The sequence below is a fragment of the Brassica napus genome, chromosome C3 (genome assembly GCF_020379485.1).
Source record: "Brassica napus cultivar Da-Ae chromosome C3, Da-Ae, whole genome shotgun sequence".
Classification (NCBI taxonomy): Eukaryota; Viridiplantae; Streptophyta; class Magnoliopsida; order Brassicales; family Brassicaceae; genus Brassica; species Brassica napus.
Window position 1 is genome coordinate 50,776,125 of NC_063446.1, and position 27,666 is coordinate 50,803,790.

General features: G+C 37.1%; 2 protein-coding genes, 2 long non-coding RNA genes and 1 pseudogene across 11 annotated transcripts; 2 read left to right on the forward strand and 3 right to left on the reverse strand.

The window, feature by feature from the left end:
* Window positions 1-981: 981 nt before the first annotated feature.
* LOC106425039 lies at window positions 982-6,648 on the forward strand. Of its 8 annotated transcripts, none has more exons than XR_002661616.2 (7): window positions 982-1,297; window positions 1,513-1,582; window positions 1,725-1,846; window positions 1,933-1,951; window positions 5,689-6,078; window positions 6,241-6,331; window positions 6,414-6,648. It is a non-coding gene; the product is annotated as an uncharacterized LOC106425039 (long non-coding RNA). The 8 variants fall into 8 exon arrangements; XR_007321022.1 differs by having other exon boundaries at window positions 5,689-6,070; XR_002661615.2 differs by having other exon boundaries at window positions 983-1,297; window positions 6,272-6,331.
* On the forward strand, window positions 1,961-5,486 carry LOC125584007 (annotated as a pseudogene).
* A 4,955-nt stretch (window positions 6,649-11,603) lies between the features above and the next one.
* On the reverse strand, window positions 11,604-12,563 carry LOC125584008. The gene has a single exon (XM_048751702.1). The coding sequence runs from the start codon at window positions 12,561-12,563 to the stop codon at window positions 11,604-11,606; it is 960 nt and encodes a 319-aa protein (XP_048607659.1).
* A 1,159-nt stretch (window positions 12,564-13,722) lies between these two features.
* On the reverse strand, window positions 13,723-15,875 carry LOC106347471 (nitrilase 2-like). Its single transcript, XM_048751703.1, has 5 exons — window positions 15,402-15,875; window positions 15,151-15,330; window positions 14,493-14,786; window positions 14,132-14,413; window positions 13,723-14,050 (listed from the first exon to the last, which is right to left on the reverse strand). Exons 1-5 carry the CDS (start codon window positions 15,532-15,534, stop codon window positions 13,887-13,889), a joined length of 1,053 nt encoding a protein of 350 aa, XP_048607660.1. The 5' UTR covers window positions 15,535-15,875; the 3' UTR covers window positions 13,723-13,886.
* A 6,658-nt stretch (window positions 15,876-22,533) lies between these two features.
* On the reverse strand, window positions 22,534-25,645 carry LOC106425059. The gene is made up of 3 exons (XR_007321016.1): window positions 24,326-25,645; window positions 23,652-24,224; window positions 22,534-23,566 (listed from the first exon to the last, which is right to left on the reverse strand). It is a non-coding gene; the product is annotated as an uncharacterized LOC106425059 (long non-coding RNA).
* Between the last annotated feature and the right edge of the window lie 2,021 nt (window positions 25,646-27,666).

A 27,666-nucleotide genomic window follows, 5' to 3' on the forward strand; every position in this document is an offset into this window, starting at 1 on the left:
AATGGGAACTGGTTCCTTCCGCCTGCGAGAACAGAAGCAGCGTTAGAACTCTATGCCTTCTTAACCACAATCCAGCTTTCTACAAATGTTGATTTCTATGTGTGGAATCTTCAGGGGAACAGTGAAACAAGATACAAAACTGGAGCAGTATATACTTACTTGAGAGGTGAGATTGAAGATAAAGGTTGGGCAAAGCTGATATGGTTCACGCGCTCTATACCGCGACACTCCTTCCAGGCGTGGCAAGTCTACCTGAATCGTTGTCCTACTAAAGATAGGATGATAGGTTGGGGCCTTCATGTGGATCCGATGTGTGTGCTTTGCAACTCGCAATTGGAATCTAGGGATCATCTGTTCTTCGATTGTCCATTCAGTTATGATCTATGGAGCTTGATCGCGTCTAGGTGTTGTCTTCGGCCTCTCGGATCTTGGGGTCAGACGGTGGATCAGTTGACGGCTTTGGTGGGTGATAAAGCAAAGCGCTTGCTCTCTCTTCTAGCCTGGCAAGCCACCATCTACTGGCTCTGGACTGAAAGAAATGGGAGATTGCATGCCAGACCTTTTACAACGACAACTGTGATGTACCCTGCGATTGATCGCCAAATCAGGAATAAAGTTCAGAGCTTCAGAGAAATCAACCCCTCTCTCTCGACCACGATGATGCAGCGATGGTTCTCCACGGGATGAGATGAAAATCTCCCACAGTCTCTCTTCCTCCATTTACTCTCGCCTAATGACTTCTCCACCAACCAACTACCACCTACCGATTATCCTTTGGGCATATTACACTTGGGCTTAAACTTTGATCTTTCCTTACTGTCGGACCAGTTCTAATGAGATTCTTTCTCTAGGGTTTTATTATCTTATGTGTAATTTGGGCCTTGCCCACAAAACACTGTCTTCTAGGCCTGTATGTTTTTTTTTTGTTTTTAGTTTAATCAGAAAGAAAGCCGGTTTACAAAAAAAAAAAAAAATTCAAGAGCCATAAAACCGTCTTGCTTACCCCCGCTTTTCACCTTAAATAAACCCAATCTTTCGCTTCTACTTCCTTCGCAAAATTCACCAAAACGAAGTAAGCACATCAAGGCACATCAAGCAATGGAAACCAAAGCGGCTCCAATCGATCAGTTCTTCAACGATGTCGTCTCCACTGGCTTGGTGAATCAACTTTCACATGCTTCTACTTTCTCCTGCTTCTTTCTTTTACATAAGTTTTGCAGAAGTTGGAGAGACTCGAGGCGGCGTTTGTGAGGAAAGATTACAATAGCTGTGATGATCTGTTGTCAGCTTAAGGCATGTACTCTTTGAACCCTACTTCGATTCCATATCTTGTCTGATGTGGGAAAACATTTTGCTGGTTAGTGTCGTGAGGGGTTGAATTTTTGCATCCGAGATAATTTAGCTTATCGATCTGTTGTGGATCTTTACTTTTGGATTGTTATTGTTGGTAGAACCTGTCAAAAGTGGTTTAGATTGAAATTTTCTGATGTGCTTCTCACTTTGCTCTTTCAGTTTTTTTTATACCAAATTCAGAAGTCTTCCTCCATTGTTTGAGAATACACGATGGACCTGACTCTTGCAAGTAAGTTTCTCTTATCATATACTGGAAATACCTGACCATCTCCAAAGTAATAAATTTCTCTGATATTTGCATGTGTATATTACTCTGCATCATTAAGTATATGTGGCTAGCTGAACCTGTCTCTCTCTTTTTTATGGTTCAGATTGCAACTCTAACATGTCACACATACCGAGTTTACCTTGCCGTCTCACCTGATGGACAAACGATTGTAACCGGAGCAGGAGATGAAACCTTAAGGTTGCTGTCCATGAAAGCCTAGCTCAGGTAAAAGTAAAACCAATTAACTTTTTTTGCATTAACAAAATGATATTTTCAGAGGAAATAACTTGATATTTTGTCTCTATACACAGAACAAGGCACTGCGGTCGGGTGATAATATCATGCATGGCCGATTTTGAGATATATAACTGTCTGATTCTGTGTTTAAAATGGCGCTCGCCATTGCCGCCATGGCGCGAGGCGCAGTCAAGCGATGGCTCTGTCGCCACGTACCACCTAGGCGAGGGTGGGTTCCGTAAGGCGCGCGCCATGGGTGCCTTGTCGAGAAGGCGAGCAAGTCGAAGGCGTGCGACATGGCGAGATTTACGTAAACCGTATCTAAACCATGTAAGCCTTAATTAATAATTAAACTCTAAGACTTAAAAAAAAAACTTGACCGTCGGGATAACCTAAACGTCTAAAAAACAATGAGAACCCTAGGTTTATAAAATAAAAGTTACGTAAAACATAAACATAGATCTCAAGGTTTTTTGCTTAAGGTTAGAACTCTCTAGTCTCTACTCTTTTGAATCTCGTTTATGCTTATTCTTCTTATTGATTCTAGTGTTCCTTTGTCACAGATTAGAACGTACTGCGGTTGCTTTGGTCGGAGTTTAACACACACGGTTAGTCTTTTATTCTCTGCATTTTTTTTGTTTTCTTTTTTGTCTTCATTCTGTCTCATTTTTGGTCAATGATCACAGTCTAGTTATGGATAATAACTTATGATCAGTATGGTTATTTTTACTTTGATCACAGTTTTAATGTCTGATGAGGCTGGGGGTAGTGCTACACGTCGTGAAGTTGATCCAGGAAGAAAATATGGGATCATGTTGAATAACAATTCCAACTCTTGGAAGTGTATCTTCTGTAAGAAGAACTTCAACGCTGGAATTTCACGTCTCAAGCAACACTTGAGAGGGGATCATAGGAATGCCAAAGCTTGTACTTTATGTCCACCACATGTGAGAGAGGCGTTAATCAAACACAAGCAGATGAAGGATGATGAGATAGCTGCTCGTAACTTGGCTCTTCAAGAAGAAGAAGAAGGTCTTGACGAGTATGATGAAGAATGCGGGAAAGAAAGTCAGCCGCGACGGTCTGTCCATGCTAAGAAGAGGAGAGTTAGAGGTCCACTGGACAGGTATGTGATTGTTCCTCCTCCTGATGTTTTGCAAGGAAGGAAAGATAGAAAGAGTACTCTTGGAGCTGCTTGTGATAAAGAGGCAAGGGAAAATGTATGTGGAGATATAACTAGGTGGTTTTTGGATGCTGGTCTTGCGTTCAATGCAGTCAACTATCCTAGTTTTGACAAGATGATTCAATCAATTGGGCTATATGGACCAGGATTGAAACCACCAAGTATGTATGAATTAAGGGTTCCATTGCTTAATAAAGAAGTGCAGAACACTCTTGTCCAAATTGAGGATAACAAGAAGGAGTGGGCTAGTAAAGGATGTTCACTTATGTCTGATGGTTGGAGAGATTCAGTGGCTAAGAAAGACATTGTCAACTTCCTAGTTAATTCCCCTAAAGGTTCTGTTTTCATCAAGTCAAAAGATGTTTCCGAAGTGGTACGTATGATCTGAACCAGTATTTATTTTCAAAGTTTATATTTCTTTGTTTTAACACTTTATTTTTTTTAGGTGAAAGATGCAACGTTGTTGTATAAGTTGCTAGATGATATGGTTGAGGAAATAGGAGAAGCTAATGTAGTTCAAGTCATTACAGACAATGCAAAGAACTACATAAAAGCTGGTATGTATAATCTGAACCAATATTTATTTCCCATCTTTGTTTTAGCATTTGATATATTTTTTTGTAACACTAATATAAAATACTTAAATTCAGGAAAATTGCTTGAAGCAAAAAGACCTCATCTCTACTGGACTCCATGTGCTGCACATTGCATTGATCTAATGTTGGAAGACATTGGAGAAATTCCAGCATTGAAGAATGCAATGAAAAAATGCATGTTCATGAATGGATATATCTACAGCCATGTCCCTCTTGTGAACATGATGAGGAAATTCACAAAGCAAAGAAATCTGCACAGGCCGGCTATAACAAGGTTTGCTACTTCTTGCATAACCATGACTCAGTTTCTCAAACAGCAGAAGCCTTTAAGGGATATGGTCAATTCTGCTGAATGGAGTGAGTCTAAATGGCCCAAAGAAGCTGGAGCAAGAAAAGTTAGACAGTATCTTATGCAAGCGAGTTTTTGGAAGAATATTCGGCGTGCTCTGAAGATTATGACTCCTCTTGTCAAAGTACTTAGGATGGTTGATGGAGAGAAAAAACCAGCTATGGGATACATTTATGCAGCCATGGACAGGGCAAAAGAGACAATCGAAAGGGATTTCAAGTGGAATAAAGAGAAGTACGAAGAAGCCTTTGAGATCATTGACAAAAGATGGGAGTGTCAGCTTCACCATCCTTTGCATGCTGCTGGGTATTTCCTAAACCCTTCAATCCATTACAAATATCACGATGATGTACGTTGCGCCGAAGTGGAAGGGGGCTTGTACAATTGCATTACTAGGTTGGTTTTTTAAATTGTGTTTTTGTTTTGTATTAATAGGTTGGTACACATTTTCAGATGATAGTTTTGTTTGTGTTTCATTAATAGGTTGGTTCCAAGTACAGAGACTCAAGACAAGATAATGACAGAGTTGGATTCTTTCAAGGACGCTTCTGGTATCTTCGGCCACGACATGGCCATCAGGCAAAGAGATATCAAAGCACCAGGTAACACAAATTTGAATTACTTTAAGATAATTGATCTAAATAAATACTAACAATTTTTTTATTTTAATAGCTGAATGGTGGTCTTGTTATGGATCTTCTGCTCCAAATTTGAGAAGCTTTGCTGTTAAGATCCTTAGTCTGACTTGTAGTGCTACTGGTTGTGAAAGAAATTGGAGTGTTTTCCAACTTGTAAGACTTTTAATCATTTTTATTGTATATTTGTAAGTGATTTTTTTTTAACTTATAAGTGTTAAACTTGATTTGTAACAGCTTCATACAAAGAAGAGAAATCGCCTAGCACAACATCGGCTGAACAACATGGTTTTTGTGAAATACAACAGAGCTCTAAAACGCAGAAGCTTGAGAAGTGTGTGCGCCACCAGAGATCCTATTCTTTTGGATGAAATAGATGACAGCAATGAGTGGTTGATTGGAAGAATGGATGGAGATTCATCTGATAATGATGATTTGGTGTGGGGAGATGATGATTTGTCATGGAATGTTGTGAGCCAAGCTATGGGTGTTGAAGAACCTAGCTATTCTACTAGAGGAGTTGGAGCAAAAGGTGCAAGTTCATCTAAAACAGATAAAGGAAAAGGTATTGCTAGCTCAAACCAGAAGCAATCATCTGCGCCTGGTATGAGATTGGTTGATGAAGATGATGAGTTGGAAGAAGATTTAGATGAAGATGACCTTGGGTATGAAGATGTTGAGTACGATGATGAAGATGACAATAATGGTGTTTCTGAAGATGAATTTTAGGTATTGGTTTTGAGTTATTTATTATGATATTATCTTTTGGTTTCTACATTTGAGACTTTGTTTTTGGGTTTTCTTTTTCAATAATTTTGTTTTGGTTTAACTTATCTTCAAATAATAAAGTTGCATCTTATTTAAATTTAGTGTATCAATCATTGCATAAGTGTTTTCTACGTTTCTTCTACAAAACAAGACGTAAATAAAATAACGTAACGTAAATGTTCTTCAAGGCGAGCGCCATATTGCGCCATGGCGCGAGGCGCAAGGCTCGGCACGTCTCGCCTTGGTGCGCCATGCGCCATTTTAAACACAGGTCTGATTAATGTAATTTAAAACAACAGGAGCTGGTTCAGCGGATTCGACAGGACAGCTTCGGCGTTCTCATCGGCCCACCAGGTTAGCTTCGACAGTCAATTGAAACTCCTTCAGAAGCTTTTATGTCTTCTACTCTATATGAAGTTGAAGAGGAGAGAGTTGGTGTACATGTTTATAGTGGGCTATATGAGGTACCATCGTTCTTTGCAGTGTTTTAAAATTTTCATGTAAATGTTAACATGTTTAACCTTTAAAGTCCTTATATCCAATTTATATTTTGACAAAGGAACCAGAATAGTATTAGTGAACTTGGTGAGGAGGCATTGTTTCCCGGTGTACTGGAATGGAGATAATAGGTGTGTGCTTAGAGGCCATAATCATTTACCGAACATTTGGAGATTGCATATCGTAACAAGGTTAAATGTCTTTCTCTAGAGTGTAGACTTAACTAAAAAAAATTCTACATGCTGCTTCTTACCGCTTTGAGTTTTAAAATTTTAAGATTCATAAGCTATGTTTGTTTTTTATGTTTCCTTTTGTTGTTGAGAATTCATGTACTGATGCTGATAACACAACAGACCATTTTCGTTTGGATGTTTTTTCACCCAGGTATGTCTCATGAGGTTTCAACCCTCTAGGTCTTTTGCAGGTTCCAGGTTCCAGGTTTAGGTGAGTTAATGTGTAAAAAAATGTAATATTCCTTTCAGCTGAATGATTGCCTAGATAATGTTGTACTAAATTACTAATGTAGGAATTCATACTATCTTTACCGGGATGATGATACTTGAGAAGCTTGGCTTAGTGTTAATCCCTCCTGCTTCCCACTACTACGACTTTTACAATGTTCCATACTTCGATTTTTTCATAGGCAAACAGTTTTTAAAGGCTTACACGTGTTCTCGAAGTTGTTAGTCCTAAATTCCTAATGCTAAAATAATAAAATCAACATTTATATGATTATGATCGCAAGATAATAGTTCTTCACTTTTTTGAGTTGAGAAAAAAGTATTAATTAACTACACAACCTTTTAAAAAATAGATATTTCGACAAATGTTTAAAACTAAACATAATAATTTATCTAACATATAAAAATAATACGAAGATCAACTTATAATACTGAGAGGCAAAAATGAAATAAGAAAGATCTTTACACCAAAATACATATACAGTAGAAAATATGCTATGAAAATGAAAGTTTAGTAAATAAATTTTACTGTAAGAACATATTTGCGTGACCAATTATATAGGATGAAAACAATACTTTTATAAAATTATTGAATAATTTAAACAAAACATAAACAGATTCAATTAATACTCTGATTATTTATTTATTTTTTAATTTAAAGCTTAGGAGTTAATGAAGTCTAAAACTAACATTTTATTTAATTAATTGACAACAATCATAAGAAAAGAAAATTAGAGGAAGCCATAGATATCAGAAAACATAGAAGAAAGAAAAGATCTGATGAAATAGAAAGGCTTCACCTTTTAAGATATCTATAAGTAAGATATTGTGCATATATTAATAGTATTGTGCATATATTAATAGTATTATTTTAAATTTAAGTATTAAATTTTATATGAAAATATATTATAATAATTTTAAATATTCAGATTCAATAGTTAAATCAATTTACATATATAAAAGTGTAGTTTTCAAAAAATTAAGAAATGTTATAGTTTTTAGTAAAATCTCAAATAAAAGTGATTTTCCTAACTATTTACGATTCAAAGTGCATAAACTGTTCCGGTAAAAAGATCTAATATCTCCTAAATTTTCTCTTAAATATGTCTATGTTATAAAAAGAAATGAAATTTTATTGTATCGCGGGAATTTAAACAAAACAAAATTTTATACCCGTACAAAGAAGATAACACTGGAATAGAGAGAGATTTTATTATAAGGGAGAAGAGATTGTGTTTTTTTTTAGATGATCATATAATCGATCGAAATGATCGATTTATATAGAAGTGAAAAAGTTGAAGTTACTGTGCGTGCATAGTGACAGTGGGCTCCACACTTATTATATTTATTTGTTCTTCGGTGCTGTCATTTTTGACTTTTGATTACGTTCATAACACTCCCCCTTGGAGACCAGTGTCACTATCATTTCCTGCTTAACGTCTATGTTGCCTCGTTAAAAACCTTTCTAGGAAAACCCAATGGGAAAAACCATAGTAAGGTAAAAAGAGTACAACTGCGTAAGCTCCCCCTCGAATGAGCAGTCATAGATCCTTTTGATGACGCATTCCAATGTTACGAACATGTTTTCTGAATACCGAAGTCGGAAGTGATTTTGTGAAGAGGTCAGCTGCATTGTCGCATGATTGGACATATCTAACTTCAATCTCTTTCTTCTTTACGAGCTCTTGAGTGTATGAGAAGAACTTTGGATGAATATGCTTCGTTCTATCGCTTTTAATATATCCATCCTTTGTTTGAGCAACACATGCTGCATTATCTTCATATAGAATAGTTGGCTTCGTATTTTCGCCAATCCCGCTGCTTGAACAGATGTGTCGGCTCATTGATCTCAGCCATACACATTCTCTACTTGCTTCATGGAGTGCAATGATCTCAGCATGATTTGAAGATGTAGCTACGAGCGTTTGTTTCTGGGAACGCCAAGATATAGCAGTGCCTCCGATCGTAAAAACGTATCCTGTTTGCGATCGGGCTTTGTGTGGATCTGAAAGATATCCCGCATCTGCAAAACCAATCATTTGACCTTTTGAACTTTTAGGATAAAATAAGCCTAAATCAATGGTCCCTTGGAGGTAACGAAAAACATGTTTAATCCCATTCCAATGTCTTCGAGTTGGAGATGAGCTGAATCTTGCCAAAAGATTCACAGCAAATGATATATCAGGCCGTGTACAATTTGCAAGGTACATCAGCGCTCCAATTGCACTTAGATATGGTACTTCCGGACCAAGTATCTCTTCTTTCTCCTCAGGTGGTCGAAATGGATCACTTTCAATATTAAGTGACCTAACGACCATCGGGGTGCTAAGAGGAGTTGATTTATCCATGTTAAATCGTTTCAACACTCTTTTAGTGTATGTGGATTGATGCACAAATATACCATTTTGTGAATGTTCTATTTGTAGGCCAAGACAATACTGTGTCTGTCCTAGATCTTTCATCTCAAATTCTCCTTTGAGATAGTCTGATGCCTTTTGTATTTCCTTTTGAGTTCCGATAATGTTAAGATCATCAACATATACCGCGATTATTACAAATCCGGATATTGTTTTCTTGATGAAAACACATGGGCATATAGGATCATTCACATATCCTTCTTTTATTAAATGATCACTGAGACGATTATACCACATACGTCCAGATTGCTTTAACCCATATAGTGATCTTTGCAATTTTATTGCACATAACTCTTTAGGTTTGGAACTTAATGCTTCTGGCATTTTAAATCCATCAGGAACTTTCATGTAGATATCAGTATCTAATGATCCATATAGATAAGCTGTAACAACATCCATGAGACGCATCTCTAGATTTTTATCAGCTGCTAGACTCATCAGGAATCTAAATGTGATCGCATCCATAACAGGAGAATACGTTTCTTCATAATCGATACCAGGTCTTTGAGAAAATCCTTGAGCCACAAGACGAGCTTTATACTCTTAATCTCATTTTTCTCATTTCGTTTTCGAACGAAAATCCATCTGTACCCAACTGGTCTCACATCTGCAGGTGTGAGCACAATAGATCCAAATACTTTTCGTTTATTAAGCGAATCAAGTTCAGCTTGTATTGCATTTTTCCATTGTTCCCAATCATGTCTCTTTTGACATTCATAGACAGATTTTGGTTCTGGATCATCAATTTCTTCATTTATTTCGCTTGACACAATATATGAGAAAGCATCATCAAGGTCATTTTGTTCATTTCTATTCCATATCCTTTTATTATGGATGTAATTAATAGAAATCTCATGATTATCTTTCGATTCATGATGCTCTGATTCATGATGCTCTGATTCATCAGAATCCTTATCATTTATTTCTTCCAAAATATTTTCTGCTATTTTGGGTGCATCATATATTTCAGCTTTCTTCTGTTTCCTAGGATTCTTATCCTTAGAACCAACAGGTCTACCACGCTTCAGGCGTGTTTTTGGCTCTCGTGTGTCATCCTCCTTTTCTTGTTCATTTGGCATTTTGATACGAGCAGGAGCATTTGCAGCTGGTATATGAGATTTAGTTACCGTCTTGGTATCTACAAATGCATCAGGTAGCTGGTTAGCTATACTCTGTAAATGCATAATTCGTCGAACTTCTAGTTCTGACTCTTTAGTAGGAGGATCAAGATATAACAATGATGGTACACTCCATTTTATATCACTTCCAACATTTTTGTTTTCTCCCCCTAGAACTGGGAATACATTTTCGTCAAAATGACAATCAGCAAAACGTGCTGTAAAGACGTCACCAGTCTGTGGTTCTAGGTATCTTATAATTGATGGGGAATCAAAACCAACATATATTCCCAATCTTCTTTGTGGTCCCATCTTTGTACGTTGTGGTGGTGCTACAGGCACATATACCGCACAACCAAAGATTCTAAAGTGGGAAATGTTTGGTTCTCGACCAAACGCTAACTGTAGTGGGGAATACTTATGGTATGCACTCGGTCTGATCCGAATGAGTGCTTCTGCATGCAAAATAGCATGTCCCCATACAGAGGTTGGAAGTTTTGATCTCATGATCAATGGTCTTGCAATCAATTGCAGACGCTTAATTAAAGATTCAGCCAAACCATTTTGCGTATGAACATGAGCAACCGAATGTTCAACTTCAATTCCCATTACCATACAATAGTCATTGAATGCTTGGGATGTGAATTCACCAGCGTTGTCTAGTCTAACTCTTTTAATAGTATAATCAGGAAACTGTGCTCGCAGTTTGATTATCTGAGTTAGAAATCTCGCAAATGCCACATTTCGAGATGATAATAGACAAACGTGTGACCATCTACTGGATGCGTCAATTAATACCATAAAATAGTGGAATGGTCCACAAGGTGGGTGTATAGGTCCACATATATCGCCTTGAATTCTTTCAAGGAACTTTGGTGATTCTTTATCGATTTTGGTTGGCGATGGCCTTACGATCAATTTTCCTAGAGAACATGCAACACATGTCATTTTATTCCCTTGAGAAATCTCCTGGATTTTCAGTGGATGACCATGTGAACTTTCTATGATTTTACGCATCATTGTAGTTCCTGGGTGGCCAAGGCGATCATGCCATAACGTGAACTCTTCTGGGTTCCGTTCTACTACAAGATTTGATTCGATCTCATCGATATAAGTATGATGTAACCCCGAAGGAAGCTCTGGAAACTTTTCCAATATGTGTTTTCTGCCACATTTCTCAGAAGTTACATACATGTATTTCTTTCCATCCTCAGTTGCAGACTGAGTATCATATCCGTGAAGATATATGTCTTTAAAACTCAACAAATTCCTTTTAGAACTTGGAGAATATAGAGCATTATTTATGGAAAATTTTGTTCCATTCGGTAAAGTAAAGTTTGCTTTACCAGTTCCTTCAATCACGTCTGCAGGACCTGATATTGTATTGACGACAATTCTTGTTGGTTTTATATCAGAGAAATATCTCTTTTGTCTCAGAATAGTGTGCGTTGTTCCACTATCTGGTATGCATATTTCACGAATCCGTTTCTTGGATTTTGCTTCATTAGCATTCTGATCCATTTCTGAAATTGTCATAAATATTAATAAAAGAAAAACATAAAATTCATTCATATAAAGAAACACATAATAATTATACAATAAGATGATGTTAAAAACATCATTATTTGTTTAAAACATGAAATATAATAATTATACATGGTAATACTGAAAACTATTCAATACTCTTATCATAGGCATTTCGATTCTCTTCAGGAGTAATCTAGTCCAGCTCATTAGCGAAGTCGGAGGATTCAAGGTATGAAGTCCCTTCAACATTTTCCGTGAGGTTCACCTCTTTAGCCTTTCCTTTTATGGACTCTTGATATAACTTGCACAAATGTGGGGGAGTACGACAGGTACGGGACCAATGTCCTTTACATCCACATCTGTAACATACAGTCTCACTTTTCTTTGTGGTATCCTCTTCGGTTTCTTTGCCTTTAGGAGGTTGTTCAGATCTAACCCATTTGTTAGATCTAATACTTTTAGGATAGTAAGGCTTTCCACGTTTGTTGTTGAAACGCCGACCACGACCTCGGTTGGTCTGGTTTCTCCTTCCCGAATATTCTACCGCCGTAGCATTCACTTCGGGAAATGCCTTGGCTCCCGTAGGTCGGGAATTATGGTTTTTGATTAGTAACTCATCGTTCTTTTCAGCCAACATGAGTGTTACCATCAATTCAGAAAATTTGGTGTACCCACATTTTCTGTAAATTCGGGATAAGACGTTGTGTTCTTTGTGGAAAGTATTATATGTCTTGTCAAGCATTTCTGCTTCGGTGACAGGGTTACCACAATATTTTAATTGTGCAACTATCCTCAAGATAGTGGAATTGTAATCTCTAACCCTTTGGAAATCCTGAAACCTCAGGGTTTTCCACTCTTCAAGAGCGTGAGGGAGATTGATTTCCTTTTGATTATCGAACCTATCTTTCAAGGCTTGCCATAGTACGGCTGGGTCCTCAACGTCTCCATAGTCGTGAGTTAGATTCTCATCTAAATGCTTCTTCAGGAAGATAATCGCTTCGGCTATATGCTCGGGTGGCGATTTGTTACCGACTTCTATCGCTTCGGTTATCTTTTTTATTACAAGATAAGGTTTCACATTTGTGACCCATCTGACATAATTTTCGCCGGTTACTTTCAGAGCCGGGAACTGGAGTTTCTCGATGTTTGCCATTTGTATTTCTAAAACACAAAATAATAATTTTATTAGAACTTCATAATTTAAAAACCGTTTACATTAATCATGCAAGCAATTACAAGGAGAAGTGATGTAAAGAAAATTAAGCCGATATTCATCTTAAATTCACTCGGAGTAAATTCTCCAACGAATAAACCATAAATAGAAACACAAATAAAAATGGCACATAAAAACAAAAGTGCGCGAATCATCTTTCTTGAAATGAGAAATCGGAGAAGAGCGATTTGAGAATTTTTTTTTTTTTTTGAGAGAAGATGAAATGTTTTGGATGATGAAATGGAGTGAAAATGAGTTGTATTTATAGATGAAAATTACTGTTCATGACCGTTGGAGAAAGGGGAAATTTTTGAAAAAAATTCTTTGTGACCGTTGGGGTTAAATCGAGTGCACTAAAAATCAGTCTGAAAATATCGTATTAAACAGTCAATCAAATCTATAAAATTTCATAAAAGTAAAAAATTATGACAATGAAATATTTATGTTATGACAACAAATCATGCGATGGCTCAGCCGATCAATGCAGAATAATAAATAAATTATACGGCGGCTCGGCCGACCAATTAATAATAAACAGAATATAAGGCGGCTCAGCCGACCAATAAATAATAAACAGGATATAAGGCGGCTCGGCCGACCAATAAATAAATTAAATTACTAGTAAATAATATAGGCGGTATTCCGGCCATTATAACATGATATAAATAATAGTAGATGCGGTATACCGACCATTATAACAGGGTATAAATGATACAAATAAATTTTACCGAATAGCAGAGTGATCGTGCTGATAACGTGTTATAAAAAGAAATGAAATTTTATTGTATCGCGGGAATTTAAACAAAACAAAATTTTATACCCGTACGAAGAAGATAACACTGGAATAGAGAGAGATTTTATTATAAGGGAGAAGAGATTGTGTTTTTTTTGAGATGATCATATAATCGATCGAAATGATCGATTTATATAGAAGTGAAAAAGTTAAAGTTGCTGTACGTGCATAGTGACAGTGGCTCCACACTTATTATATTTATTTGTTGTTCGGTGCTGTCATTTTTGACTTTTGATTACGTTCATAACAGTCTACATGGTTTTAAAGCTGCACAAAATTCTAGATATGATACTTACACATTTCAACTTAAAATAAACCGATTGGTTTTATCAGACACGATAGATCAAACCATGTCCAGCCGGGTCTTTTAAATTATTATAAGGATAAACAAACTTAACATAGTTTCTCAAACAGATTTATTTGAACTGACAATAACATATGACTGGCACTAACGACCTTTATATCTTTGATTAGTTGTCTTGAGGCTCTGAGTCGTCCGCCGCTTTCACCGACTTGGACACGAATGTAACCGGTTTGTTTTGGTTCTCATTTACCCTCAAGTTAAATATGTCTGGCCTTGAGTAATGTCCGACCACATCGAAGTATAACTTGGCACGTGCGATATCGCCAAGATCTAGATGAGAAAAAAGAAAGATGGTTTATCGAAATGGTTGGGTAAAAAAGGTTCATAATTTTTAAGATGAAGATCAAATACCAAGATCAGCAGTGACGAGACCCTCTGATTCAAAGTTTGGTCCGGCGAGAATCTTTCCTAATGGTGAAATAATGACACTACCGCCCTGGGAGACAATAGCCTCTTGGTGTTGATCGTCGTACCAGTCGGTGAACAAGTAATCGGCATGCTCAGGGAAATCTTTACGCAGGCAGAACTGGCAAGCCGACATCACGAAGCATCCACCCTCCAATGCAATGTGCATCATCGACGATTGCCATTCCGTGGAACCGTCAGCGGTAGGTGCACAATATAATTCAATTCCTGCAGCAGCCCCAAAATTAAATTGGTAAGGAGCGTTACATTAAAAGTCAGAAAGGGCAAATGATACTAGGAGTCTTACCTTTCCCGTACAAGGAAGTTCTTAAGAGTGGCATCCTATTTTCCCAGCAAATAGCAGCACCGAGTTTGCCAAGCGGAGTGTCGTAGACAGGGATGGTTGATCCATCTCCGTAACCCCAGATGCAACGTTCCAGAGATGTGGGCATGACTTTACGGTGCTTGCCCAAAAAGCGACCTTCGGAACTGAAGAAAAGGGCTGTGCAATAAAGTGTATACCCATCCTTCTCCATCGCTCCCATCACCAAGTACACTTTGTTTTTCCTAGCCATCTCCGCCAGCTTGTCTACTTCAGGGCCTTTAGATTCATTTCAAAAACCAAACATATGTCCAAAAAGGAGTTAGTTACGTCCCAATCATGTTCTCAGTTTGAACTATAACAAAGTTAACATTTACAATTTTTGCAAATGAAAGTTACATTTTGTTTACTCATTTCTCACACCATACAGATACTTGTCTCAAAATAAATAAATCTAAATTTTTCATATACAATGAATACAGATCTACTAGGTTTTTACGGAATCCTGAAAATTAATACTAAAATCGAGATTTGGATATTTAATTTTCGGAACCTATCCGTAAACACAGAACACAAGAAACATGTTGTATACTTAGGAAATAAACATTAAAATAATGATATCATCCAAAGATTGGAACTTTACCAGGAACTACAATGGCAGAAGCATGATATCTGCGGAAACAGTCACGACCAGCTTCGTTATGAACGCCAACCCCTATGCCAAACCTATATCCACGAGGATAGCCACCGATATACGCCTCGGGGAACACCACCAGCTGCGCTCCGTCACTCGCCGCCTGCGCAATAAACTCCCCTGCCTTTTCTGCAAAATTCAAGTAAACCATTTGATATAATTTTTAATAGATCCGTGGTGGGCTTGCAGGACACTCTTACCTATAGTTTTGGGAGTATCGTTGTAGACGGTGGAGGCCTGCACGATGCTAGCTCGAACGATGGTAGATGGCATATCGCAAAAACCAGGAGTAGTGGCTTTGAGAGCTTTTGACATTTCTTCAGTACCAGACATATCACTTAACTTTGTAGGTTGGTGATATCATTGAGTTGAGAGAGGCCACACTTATATAGACTTTTTTTATTATCTTTTACCAATGGTCCATACATGGAGAGCCGTGCACGTAATTAGTTTATTATAAAATACAATACAAAATGACTTTTGAAATAAACTGTTGACAATACAACAATTACAAGAAAATGTTTAAATTGTTTTGTGCTTAATGTACATAGAGTCAAAGATCCAGCCTTTTGTGTTAGGTTTACCTATGTCCAAGCTGATTGGTTCAGAGAGGAAGGATCCAATGTCTCAAAAAAAGAGAAATGAATGTTTGAACTCAAATTCAAAGAAAGAACAATTATTAACTTTAGAAAACAATATATATATATACATATATATATATATATATATATATATTATTGTCTCCTGATGCTTGTAGGTAATGAGTGTAGATTTATTATCTAGTATCTATCTAGCAAATATGAAAAACCCTAGAGCTCTGTGACGGCGACTTGGATGGCGACTTGGATGGTGACTTTTAGATTTCCTATTTTCTGTAGGCGATCTCCGATCTCTGCAACCTCGACATCTCCAACATCACTGCAAGGGAGACTATCCGACACTCCTTGTGGCAAGCAGATCCTTCTAGACCTCCGCCATCATTTCTCCTTGCGTTTTCGTCAAGCAATGTTCTATAAAGCCTTCGGATCGATATTTTTCCTTTGCAAATCGTTCTCCTTGATTGGTACGTTCATTAACGTATTGATCAACCACGGATCGGAGTCTCTTTTCATTATCTTTGCTGCTTTGGTTGTCTCTGCTGCTAGGAACACCTCAGACATAGCTTTGGGATCTCCCTTGATGTCATTACTCTCCCATCAACAGCAACAACGGCTCATCTCTCCCAGCGATGTAGCCAACTTCTGATCTCCTTGTACGACAGATTCTGATCAACAACAACAGCCCAGCTTCTGATCTCCTAGTACGACGTATCTTATTATACGCCGTAGCAGACACGATTCGTTTAAACGCTCGTGTTGATCTGGTGGTGACCTCAATACCATTTTATGGGGTTCATGGTTCGATTTAAAGAGCATCGAATGTCGCTCATCGGAAAGGTCCTGTGTCCAAAAAAAATAGAACGTTGAGAAGCTGCTTCAGACTATGCCTGGACAGTGGAGTTTACATTACCGAATAACAGCTAATGACTTGGGGAATGGGAAGTTCTTATTCAACTTCACCTCAGAAGATGATCTTAAGTTTGTTCTTCGCCAAGGCCCCTTTCATTATAACTTTTGTATGTTTGTTTTGGTGCGAGGGGAACCCATAGTACACAATGACTATCCCTGGATCATCCCTTTTTGGGTCCAGTTAATTGGCATACCTCTTCACTTCTGGACGATTAGGAACCTGAGAAACATAGGATCCAGGCTTGGTTATATCGATACAATGGAGCTCTCAGAAGGTCGGATGCTGATTGACGTTGATTCTAGACGACCACTTAAGTTCAAGAGGCAGGTACAATCTCCTGAAGGAGATGAGGTGACCATTGAAATAAAATATGAGACGTTGTTCAAGCATTGCTCGATTTGTGGAATGATGACACATGAGAAAGGCCTTTGCCTTACCATGGGATCTCATGATCAAGCGCAAACAGAAAGAGGTGGAGTCTTTACGCACGTTTAGTTACCTTCGAGTCAGTCTCCCCGTCAATCTTCGAATGGGAACAGTTAAGAGAATGTTTCGATGCGTACTCGTCAGCCTTTGCTGGGGAGTGGTCGTATCAGTGACACAACGAGGGATCATGGGCGCTCTTCAGCAACTTACCAAGCTTCAAGATGAGCTTATGGAGGTAGGAACATATATCATGATCCTGACTCTTACACATCTAAGAGAGGAGGAGAAGCGAATTGTTATGATAATCACAAAGATAGGATCATGAGAGGAAGGGACGAGCTGAAACAAAATCGTTACGGAGGCTCTTGCTTTCGTAGTGGACCATATGTCCGACAACCTGGAAAAACTTGGCGTGAGAAGTCAAGGAATGAGGGGATAGTGATGAAAGATGGAGTTTCTGGTGGTGCTTCTTATCAAGAAACGAGAAAGACGGATGTTCCATATGTACATCAAAATAGCTCAAGAGAACATCAAAGAAGTGAAGCTATATCTCGTCGAAGCAGTTCACGTGAAGTTGTTCCCTATGAACACACTTCTGGCTCACGGAGTGATGGGTCACAAGGAGATGAGAGTATAAGGTTGGGTGATATGCGCAGTACTAGGAGGGTGGCGATAACTATTGTTACGCCGTCACGAGATTTGACGATGGAAGAGAATGTTACAAAACGAACCAAGGATATCATTCGATCTCTCTGTTTTACCTCTTTAATTGACCAGGCGTGCCCAACAGAGGCTGGAGAGGACCAGATGATTGACGCATTGGATGATATGGAAGTCGAGGATCAACAACTTGGAGAGATGATGGAATGTGAAGTGGAAAATGATGACTTGTTGGGCATGGAACTTAAGGTGATGGAAGTTAATAAAATTCAGCAGGATCAAAGCAAGCCTCGTGCAAGATCAGATAATAAAGTGCAGAGGAGCAGTAGACGTGGTTCCTGAACGAATGTCCCATTGGGCCTTCCGAGTAAAAAAATTTGAAATCCTTCGTCGGGGATCTCCTCATAAGCAAACTTCGTCTTCTCATAGAGCTCATATGGCTGGAGAATCAGGAAGGTTGAAGAGCAGACACTTGGGTTCGACGAAACAAAGAGAGGTTTCATCCAAAAATGATGGATTGATGGGTTCCAAAAACTCATCCCACGGTCATCTATGAAGACACTCAGTTGGAACTGTCGAAGGATAGGGAACGACCTCACAGTTCGAAGCCTTACGGAGATGTGTCAGAAGCATCGCCCATGACTAGTGTTTCTTTCTGAGACAAAGAACAGAAGGCTGCTGTTGCAAAACATTCAGGCCAACTTAGGATTTGATCAGTTGTTTACCGTTGAGCCACTTGGTCTTAGCGGAGGTTTAGCTCTTTTATTTATGGATGATTTTCAAGTTAATGTTTTATTTTCGAATAACAGAATGATTGATATTGAGGCAGTCATTGAAGGAATAAAAGTTTTTATGACATTTGTTTATGGAGACCCAGTTTTAGAACGTGGGGATCAAGTTTGGGAACGTCTTACGCGTTTCTCAACAACACGAAATGGACCTTGGTTCATGATAGGCGATTTTAATGAAATTACGAATCATAGCGAGAAGGAGGGAGGCATAAGGAGTTCTGATAGCTCCTTCTTGCCTTTTAAGCATATGCTAAGTGACTGTGGTATGTTGGAATTTCCATTTACTGGGAATAAACTTTCTTGGGTTGGAAAAAGATCAGGAGGGACAACTGTTAGATGCCGATTAGATAGAGTAGTGGGGAATAAGGATTGGCATGAAAAGTTTTCCTATACAGCTGTCAAGTATCTCAGGCTTTGGGGCTCGAACCATCGTCTGGTCCTAGCGGATATTCTCACCAAACCAGTGAGGAAAAAAAGAAATTCAAATTTGATCTGCCTCCTGAAGCGAATATAATGGAACATCTTTGCTAGTTGTCGAAAAGCTTTGAGCCATGGAGGAGACAAAACAATATGAATTCAGAAAAGCTAGTGGAGAAGCTTAAGGAGAAGGTGGAGGATCTATATTCGAACGATGATGCTACGTCAGAGGAAATAGCAGATGCTCTAAAGGAACTATCTAATGCTCTTAAGGCGGAAAAGATGTTTTGGAGACAGAAAAGTAGGGTTCTCTGGTTAAGGGAAGGTGATAGGAACTCAAAATACTTCCATGCACTAGTGAAGCAAAGAAGAGCAAGGAATAGGATCACACAACTCCTAGATGAAAATGGAAATGTGGTGGAGGATGAGGAAGGATTATTAGAAATTGCTACTAGCTATTTTAGACAAATATTTGAGTCTTCTAATTTAGAGGATATAGCTGATGCGCTAGGAGAGGTCTCGACAACGATTACAGGAACAATAAATGAGGATCTTACAGCCCTAGTAACTGAATGGGAGGTTAAACTAGCGTTGTTTGCAATGCACCCAGAAAAGGCCTCAGGACCAGATGGAATGACAGCTCTCTTCTACCAGAAATTTGGGGATATTGTCAAAGAAGACTTAACTCGTATGGTTAATCAGTTTCTTTTTAAAGGGACAATAGCACATGAGATAAATGATACCAATATCTGCTTAATCCCTAAGACGACTAAGCCAAATGAGATGACAAAGTTTAGAACAATCAGTCTATGCAATGTCAGCTATAAAATAATATCTAAGGTCTTATGCCAAAGATTGAAGAAGGTTCTTCCACAACGGATATCTGAAACCCAGTCAGCCTTTGTTGCTGGAAGATAATTCACAAATAATATCATGATAGCTCAGGAGATGTTCCATGCACTGAGAACCAAACCGGGTAGACGAGTTAAGAGAATGGCCATAAAAACATATATGAGTAAAGCATATGATAGGATAGAATGGTCCTTCATTGAGACTGTCATGCGGAAAATGGGTTTTTCAGAGATATGGATTGACTGGATTATGAGATGCATCACCTCAGTCAAGTACAAAGTTCTCATGAATGGAGAACCAAGGGGAAATATTGTCCCAGGAAGAGGTTTACGTCAAGGAGATCCTTTGTCTCCTTTCATATTTATTCTATGAATGGAAGGGGTCGTTAGCCTTCTTAATCATGCAGAGAACCAAGGAAAGATAACGAGGATGCGAGTCGCACGCGCCAGCCCCTCGGTATCACACCTTCTCTTTGCTGATGATAGCCTTTTCTTCTGTAAGGCGGAGCCCCGTGAATGTGAAGAAGTTATGAAAGTAGTCAGGAAATATGAGAAAGCATCAGGTCAATGTATCAACTTTGATAAATTCTCATTACTCTTTGGTAAGAGGATTCCAGCGAATGATCGACAGCTGATCAAAAATGCACTTGGTATCCAAACGAAGGAGGAATGGGATCCTACTTAGGAATCCCATAGGATATTAGTGGATCCAAGTGTAAACTATTCACTTTCTTAAAAGAAAAACTATTACGCAAAGTGAATGGTTGGACTGGTAGATGGCTATCGAAGGGAGGAAAGGAAGTTCTAATTAAATCTATCTTTCTAGCTCTTCTGACTTATGTCATGTCTAGCTTCTTGCTTCCTTTGGAGATATGTGAGAACCTTGCAAGTGTCATTGCACAATTCTGGTGGAGCTCGAATCCACCAAAACGAGGAATTCACTGGACTAAATGGGAGAAAATGTGCGCACCTCGAGAGGAAGGAGAGATTGGTTTCCGTATGATCCATGAATTCAACTTAGCTCTTTTAGCGAAACAACTTTGGCGTCTTGTTCAATTTCCAGATTCATTAGTGGAAAGAGTTCTTCGGGGAAGATATCACCGCCTGAGTTCGCCTTTGCGAATTGGTGCAGTAGATACCCCATCTTATGTGTGGACGAGTATTATAGCTGCGAGGAAGCTATTACTCTTGGGTATCAGGAGCAAAGTACATTCATGATATGAAATTAATGTATGGCAGGATCCATTGATTCGCTCAACGCCATCAAGGCCGACTCTCCCCCGAGCCCCAGTAGTACATCCAAAGATGACCGTCAACAGTCTTATTAATTTTGAATCAAAGGAGTGGGATGCTCAACTATTGGAACAGTATGTAGATCAAGAGGACATACAATTGATTCAGATCTTGGCCATAAGCCCTACCCATCGACGAGATACATTTTGCTGGAGCTACACCAAAAATGATCAATATACAGTCAAGTCTGGATATTGGGTTGCTACAAATTTGATGACAGCTGATGAGGAAAGAGAAGTTATGCAACCTAGTTTGACCAAACTTCAAGCCTTTGCTTGGGAAGTTAATGCACCACAAAAGATTTGTCATCTTATATGGAAATTAATTTCAAGACAGGTAGCAGTAACAAGGAATCTGGTACACCATAATATGCGATGTGATAACTACTGCCCAAGATGTGGAGAGCCATAAGAAACTGTTACTCATGCGATCTTCGAATGCCCACCGGCTTTACAAGCATGGGAATTAACATCGACACCGTCAAGCTCTCAGACTTTTCCTGTATCGAGTATATACGCCAATATGGACTATCTCTTTTGTAGGAAGAATAGTATTATGAAGGCAGAAGATGACAGAGATCCTTATCCTTGGATAATCTGGTATATATGGAAGGCTAAGAATGATAAGCTATTTAGAGGTATAGACAGAGACCCATTGGAATTAGTCAGGTATGCAGAGAGTGAATGCCAAGCTTGGTATAATGCAAAGGATAGCATACATGTTCCTCCACAGGCACATACTGTTGAAGAAGCATAAGTCTTAAGCTTGGGTAATATTTGTATGGTGGATGTCTCATGGACCTCCACAGCTCAATTTAGTGCATTTTGATGGGGTTTGGAAAGATAGCATGGGGAAAATTCAACTTATGGGGTCACGGAACATGAAGAGGCGTGAGACAGCATTACACTCGGAACTGGAATCGTTAAAATGGGCAATGGAGAGCACAATACAACATTCGACCTGTCAGAGATTTGAGACAGATTGCAAGGACCTAATTGCAATGATAACGGACCCACAAGCTTGGCCAAACTTCTCAACTGAGCTGGAGGTCATTCAAACTCTTCAGTTGTGTTTTTCGGATTTCAAGATCAGCTATTTCCCAAGGACGCAAAATGAGATTGCTAATTCGCTAGCTAGGAATGCTCGTTCCTTTCATAGATCTCTTTGTTTTATTGGTTCTTTTATTCTGGTCTGGTTACCTCAAGTTTGAATAATATAATAGCCGTTTGTTGCAAAAAAAAAAAAAAAAAATGAGAGTAGATTTCTTGAGAATTATCCTCCAGAAGATTTATGAAAAATTCTTCTCAGTTAATTTTAGTAAACTTGTATTTTCTTCAAATTCAAAATAAAATGTTAAGATGTTTGTTCATTCATGTCTACAATGTTAAAATTTTTGTGAAGTTTTTGAATGAATTTTGTAACTTAATGTTTCATAAAGATAATGATGTGATTCACAATATATTCATCATTCCTTATGCTAGTAGCTAATGAGGGAAACCTTCTCGATAAGTCTGCTCTTACTATAAGAAAACATAGGGCTTACGACAGCCGTATTCATCGTTATTTTGTCGTTAATGGGGAATTACGAGAAATAATGACAAATCTTAATTCGTAGTAAACCGTTCGAAGTAATAGACTAGTCGTCCTAATTTTGTCGTAACGTTTACGATAAAATATATTTGTCTCAAATACCAAGCATACAAATGCATTGTAAAGTAGTCGTAAGCCTGATATTTTTTCGGGAAAGGGTCGTTGTGTTTTTTGTAAAGAGTCGTTGATTATCGAAGTAAACTGGTCATCTTGTCTTCGTAAATTTTACGACAATTTACAAAGATATTGTCATAAAGCAGCGTAACAAATTACGGCGAATTAACATGTATGCACATATTAATTCGTTGTATAGTTTACAAGTAATTAACATTTGTATACTCATAAATAAGTTGTACGTAACTAGGAATTTAAAATTTTCCTATTCTTAAATAATATCATTAATTTTTAAAAATTTATAATTATAAAATAAAATTTAATTTATAAATATTAATATTTAAATTATATTACAAATTCAAAAATATTTATCAAATATAAAATAGGAAATAAGCTAAAGTTCAGGTCTTCGAAGAGATCCGAGCTAATGATGTCAGCTCTTCGCTCTAAATCCACTTCCTCCTCCGCCGTACGGCATGGTAGGTCTGGAATCCGAGGTTGCACCACCAAAATCCAACATCCATTACAAATCCAGGTTTTTGATGGCAAACATGTCAAAGAGGTCTTCGACAGATTCCAAGTGAGCTTTCGTCACATCCAAATCAGCCTGTATATGAGACGAATCTTCATCCTGTCTCTAGGAATAAGATGATGTCGCCCTCGAGAAATTGTTCACGGATCCTATTCCCAGCGCCATCTGTTTTTAGGTACAACCTTGAAAAGAAACAAAAATAAAATATTTGAATTATATGAAATAAAAAATAATTAAATTAAGATAGAAAAATAATTAGTATTTTACCTCTTCAAATTTTTTGTCCACCTCTTGTGTGGACAACTGGACGGGTAACTCATTCGGAGACTATTGCGTCAACTAAATCTGACGTTCTTCCATTCTGGAAATAATGTCATTGTGGATCTTTTTCTTACCTAGGATCCCCGAAAAACTCCCGTCTGTGTCTTGCGTGTTGCCTCAAATTTTTTGAAAAGAGATGGTAGTTCTTCTTCCTTTGCGGCTTGAAAATAGATTGAAAGTTAGAATCAATTTAAAATATAATAAAGAAAACAAAATATATTGAAATCACTTACAAATTATAAACGGACATCGGCCTGGAGTGCCTGGCCGGTAGTGTGAGTCATAGGAAAATGTATGCCTGCATCCCTCATCATACGGGAAGTATAGTACTGCACGGAGACTCAGACCGAGTGTGGGGTGGTCCATTAGCGGACGAGACCATCCCAAACGTTCTTCGTGAGTGAGGCGGGTTTCACGTTATCGCCTTTGAACTCCCAACGGTCCTTCCAATCTGGGACAGTGTTTGCTAAGCATATATTTTCTTAGCAACAAAGGCTGCCTTTACCTTCTCTTTGATGCCTATGGACCAATTCCATTTTTGTTGGGAAGAATATATAAAAACAATATTAGATCTTCAAAAGAAAAAAAACTATTAAAATTATTTAAAAATAAAAAATTACCACAAAACATTTGAACCACACGAGCCTAATGTGCTTGGGAGTAAAACTCTAGTTCGGACGAAGTAACCCTTCATCATGTCGAAACTCTCCGTGTGAAACGATCATCGATTCCTACCTAGAAAATAATAGAATTAGTTAAATTAAGTAGAAAATGTTATATATATATATATATATAAATAAATAATAAAAGTAAAAATATACATATCAGCAAATGTTTGGTGGTCGATCAGGGTCCAAAACCTCTTATCCTTTTTGTCCTGGCTGGGTGAGAAGATCATCGATGGTATATCGTGCATAAGTTTCAACTGGAGGCACCAAAATTTCTGGATGAACTCCGGCTGCAAGGGCTGGAAGCGCATCAGGAGCCGGAGGGGGAGCAGCCGCTGCTGCAATGAGGGCAACCAGAGGTGCAGCAGGAGCAGGTGGTGGTGGTGGAGTTCTCTAAGACTGATAGCCCATGAAGACTTCTAGATCTGAAGAAGGGCCCAAACTAGATGTGCCTACATGTCCCGTTCCAAAATATCACTATAATGTGGCGTTTCCCTCTGTTCCCATGAGCCATCTACAAAAAAAACAAATTCAAATTTAAAAATAAAAATAAATTATATATAACTATTTCTAATTCCGCAACTGATCTGTAAATTCCATAATCTAATCTAGGGGTGACCGAATAAAGTGAATCCGAAACCTGAACCGAATCCAACCCAATAAAAATGAATTCAAACCAAATCCGATATAAATACTGAATAAGACTTGTTTTTATGATATTTTGGGTTATGGATTTTTAACGGAACCAAACCCGAACCCAAATGAATATCTTAAAATCCTCTAAATTTTCAAAATTCTAAAAAAATACTCATACAAGACCCGAACTCACTCCCAAATAAGTAACCAAAATACTCTAAAATTTCATTGAGAACATAAAATAAATATTTATTACATAAATAATTAATTCAAATATGTAGTTTAATATAACTTGTATTTGGCGAATAATTAACTCGATGGATTTGACTTTACTTTCAGATGTATATATACATATATATACTAAACTAAGTAAAGTCAATCCATCGAGTTAATTATTCATGCAGTAGAAGATATATTAAACTAAGTATTTAAGTCAATTATTAAACTTAAATTATGACATGGTTCAGTTTTTATTAAATTTAAATTACATGATTTACAATTGTTTGTATTTACATGATCTCAATTTAATTCCCAACAAAATATTTCTCTTAATTTTTAAAATTAATTCAAAGTTAAAATGCATGAATATATTTTATTCTTTTTAAAAGACTTTTTTGTCATCAACAATCGAAAAACATTTCAGGATTATAATAACAAAATGTTCACATGCTTTTGGTTTAGTAATAAAAGGATAGCTTCACTATCATTTTAAGTTATTTTGTATTTAATTAACTTTGAGCTATATATTTGCATTCAAATTTAAAATTTGGTTTATTTTTGACAAACGACCCTACTTTTTTATATTGGTTTAACCAAAAAATAGGGAAAAAGCACCGGAGATAATACTGTAAAAAAAACGACAAACATAAAAAAAGTAATTATTAACTGTTGAGTGAAGAAATAAATCTCCCATCGTTCTTCATTTACTAAATGTAACATTTATATCAATGATGTAGTAGTCCAATTGGTTTAATAACATGCGTCGATGTTGTTGCGCTCCTAGATTTAATCCACTGCGGGAAAGATGTTTTACGTCATATATGATATTCAAGTCCGTCTCAATGTTTTATGAAGCCCGGTGCATGAACAATACAAAACAATTTGAAAAAGGGTCATAAATTTGAAAAACGGGTCCTACATTATAACTTAAATTTTCTAAAAATTTTGAGACCCAATGCAAAAGCACTTTAGACACACCTCTAGAGACAGGTCTGATAGCAATTAGCATCAGACGGATCCCGAGCCTGAAAGATTATTTGGACCGAAGGCCCATACACTTTTAGTTATCAAAAACAAAAAAATGTAATTTTTATTCATTCATCCAAAAGAGATTACTTAACATCAATTCTTCATTTTGATTTGGATATAATTTAGCATTTACATAAAAACTTTCTTACACTTTTAATTTGTATATTTCAATTTTTAAATTTTGGATAAAATATAGTGTATTAGAGCAATTCTGTTATTGAATTTGTTTGGTATTTTCTAACAAAAACATAATGGAAGCACTCAATCAGTAGAGTACCTATGGATACAAAAAGAAATGTATTGAAATGATTATTTTTAGTGAAGAGACCTGATCGTGATATTAATGTGATTATGATGTGTCTAGTTATTAAAACTATAAAAGTGATGTGAATCATCGAAATTAGGAAAACAATTTTAAAAAGCATTTTGTAATTAAAATACTCTTTATTATATTAAAAAAGGTAAAACAGTGTTATTACACAAAGATACAAGTGGCATGCACTTTCAATCAAGATTCATTAGTTTTATACTTTTAGTTTATAAAATCCATATTTCCATTACCATTTATGGTGGAAACTGAGTTTCATCAATAATTGTTGTCCATATATTTTTCTGTTTCTGATCTTAAAAGTGTCGTTGTATTTTACATTGTATAATGCGTAGATTTGTTTAGTATAGTTGAAAGCTCCAATAATCAGACAGTCAATTTTTTTGGGTAGATATGGATATTGCTTTGAGATGCGCTATTTTTGTTTTTATTCAACTATAAAATTTATCAATTTTTTTCTTTTCTAAAATTTGGAATTCATCAATTTTTTGTTACTCCAAATTCGACTCATTTCGATCCCCTGGCCCTCATATTAAGTAACAACTTCTTTTTTTTTCTTTTTCATCTTTATTATCGACCGCATATTTTTTTTTAAGGTGCGTAATTTTTGTTTTTGTTCGACTATAAAATTTATCAATTTTGTTTTTGCTAATTTGAATTTATCAGTTTCTTGTTTTTTTTTTCTCAACTTATCAGTTTCTTGTTACATCCAAATTCTACTCATTTCGATCCCCTGGCTCTCATATTAAGTAACAAATTCTTCTTCTTTTTTTCTATTTCATCTTTTTATTATCGACCGCATATTTTATAGATCAATCATTAATGTGCACATAATGATCCAGACTGGACTTTAGCCAATATTTTTCTGTTGACAATTTTCTAAGCCATTCATTCAAGTTGATATAAGCCATTTGTAGGACCACTATGAATATGATTTTTTTTTTTTCTGTATTTTAAACACCAACAAATTTCAAATGTTGAATTTATAAAATTAGTGATTTTGATAAAATAAAAAAGACGAAATTTTGCAGATCTTTCGCTTCGGCCGCAATATACGAAAGAAACAAAAACATGGTTCTTG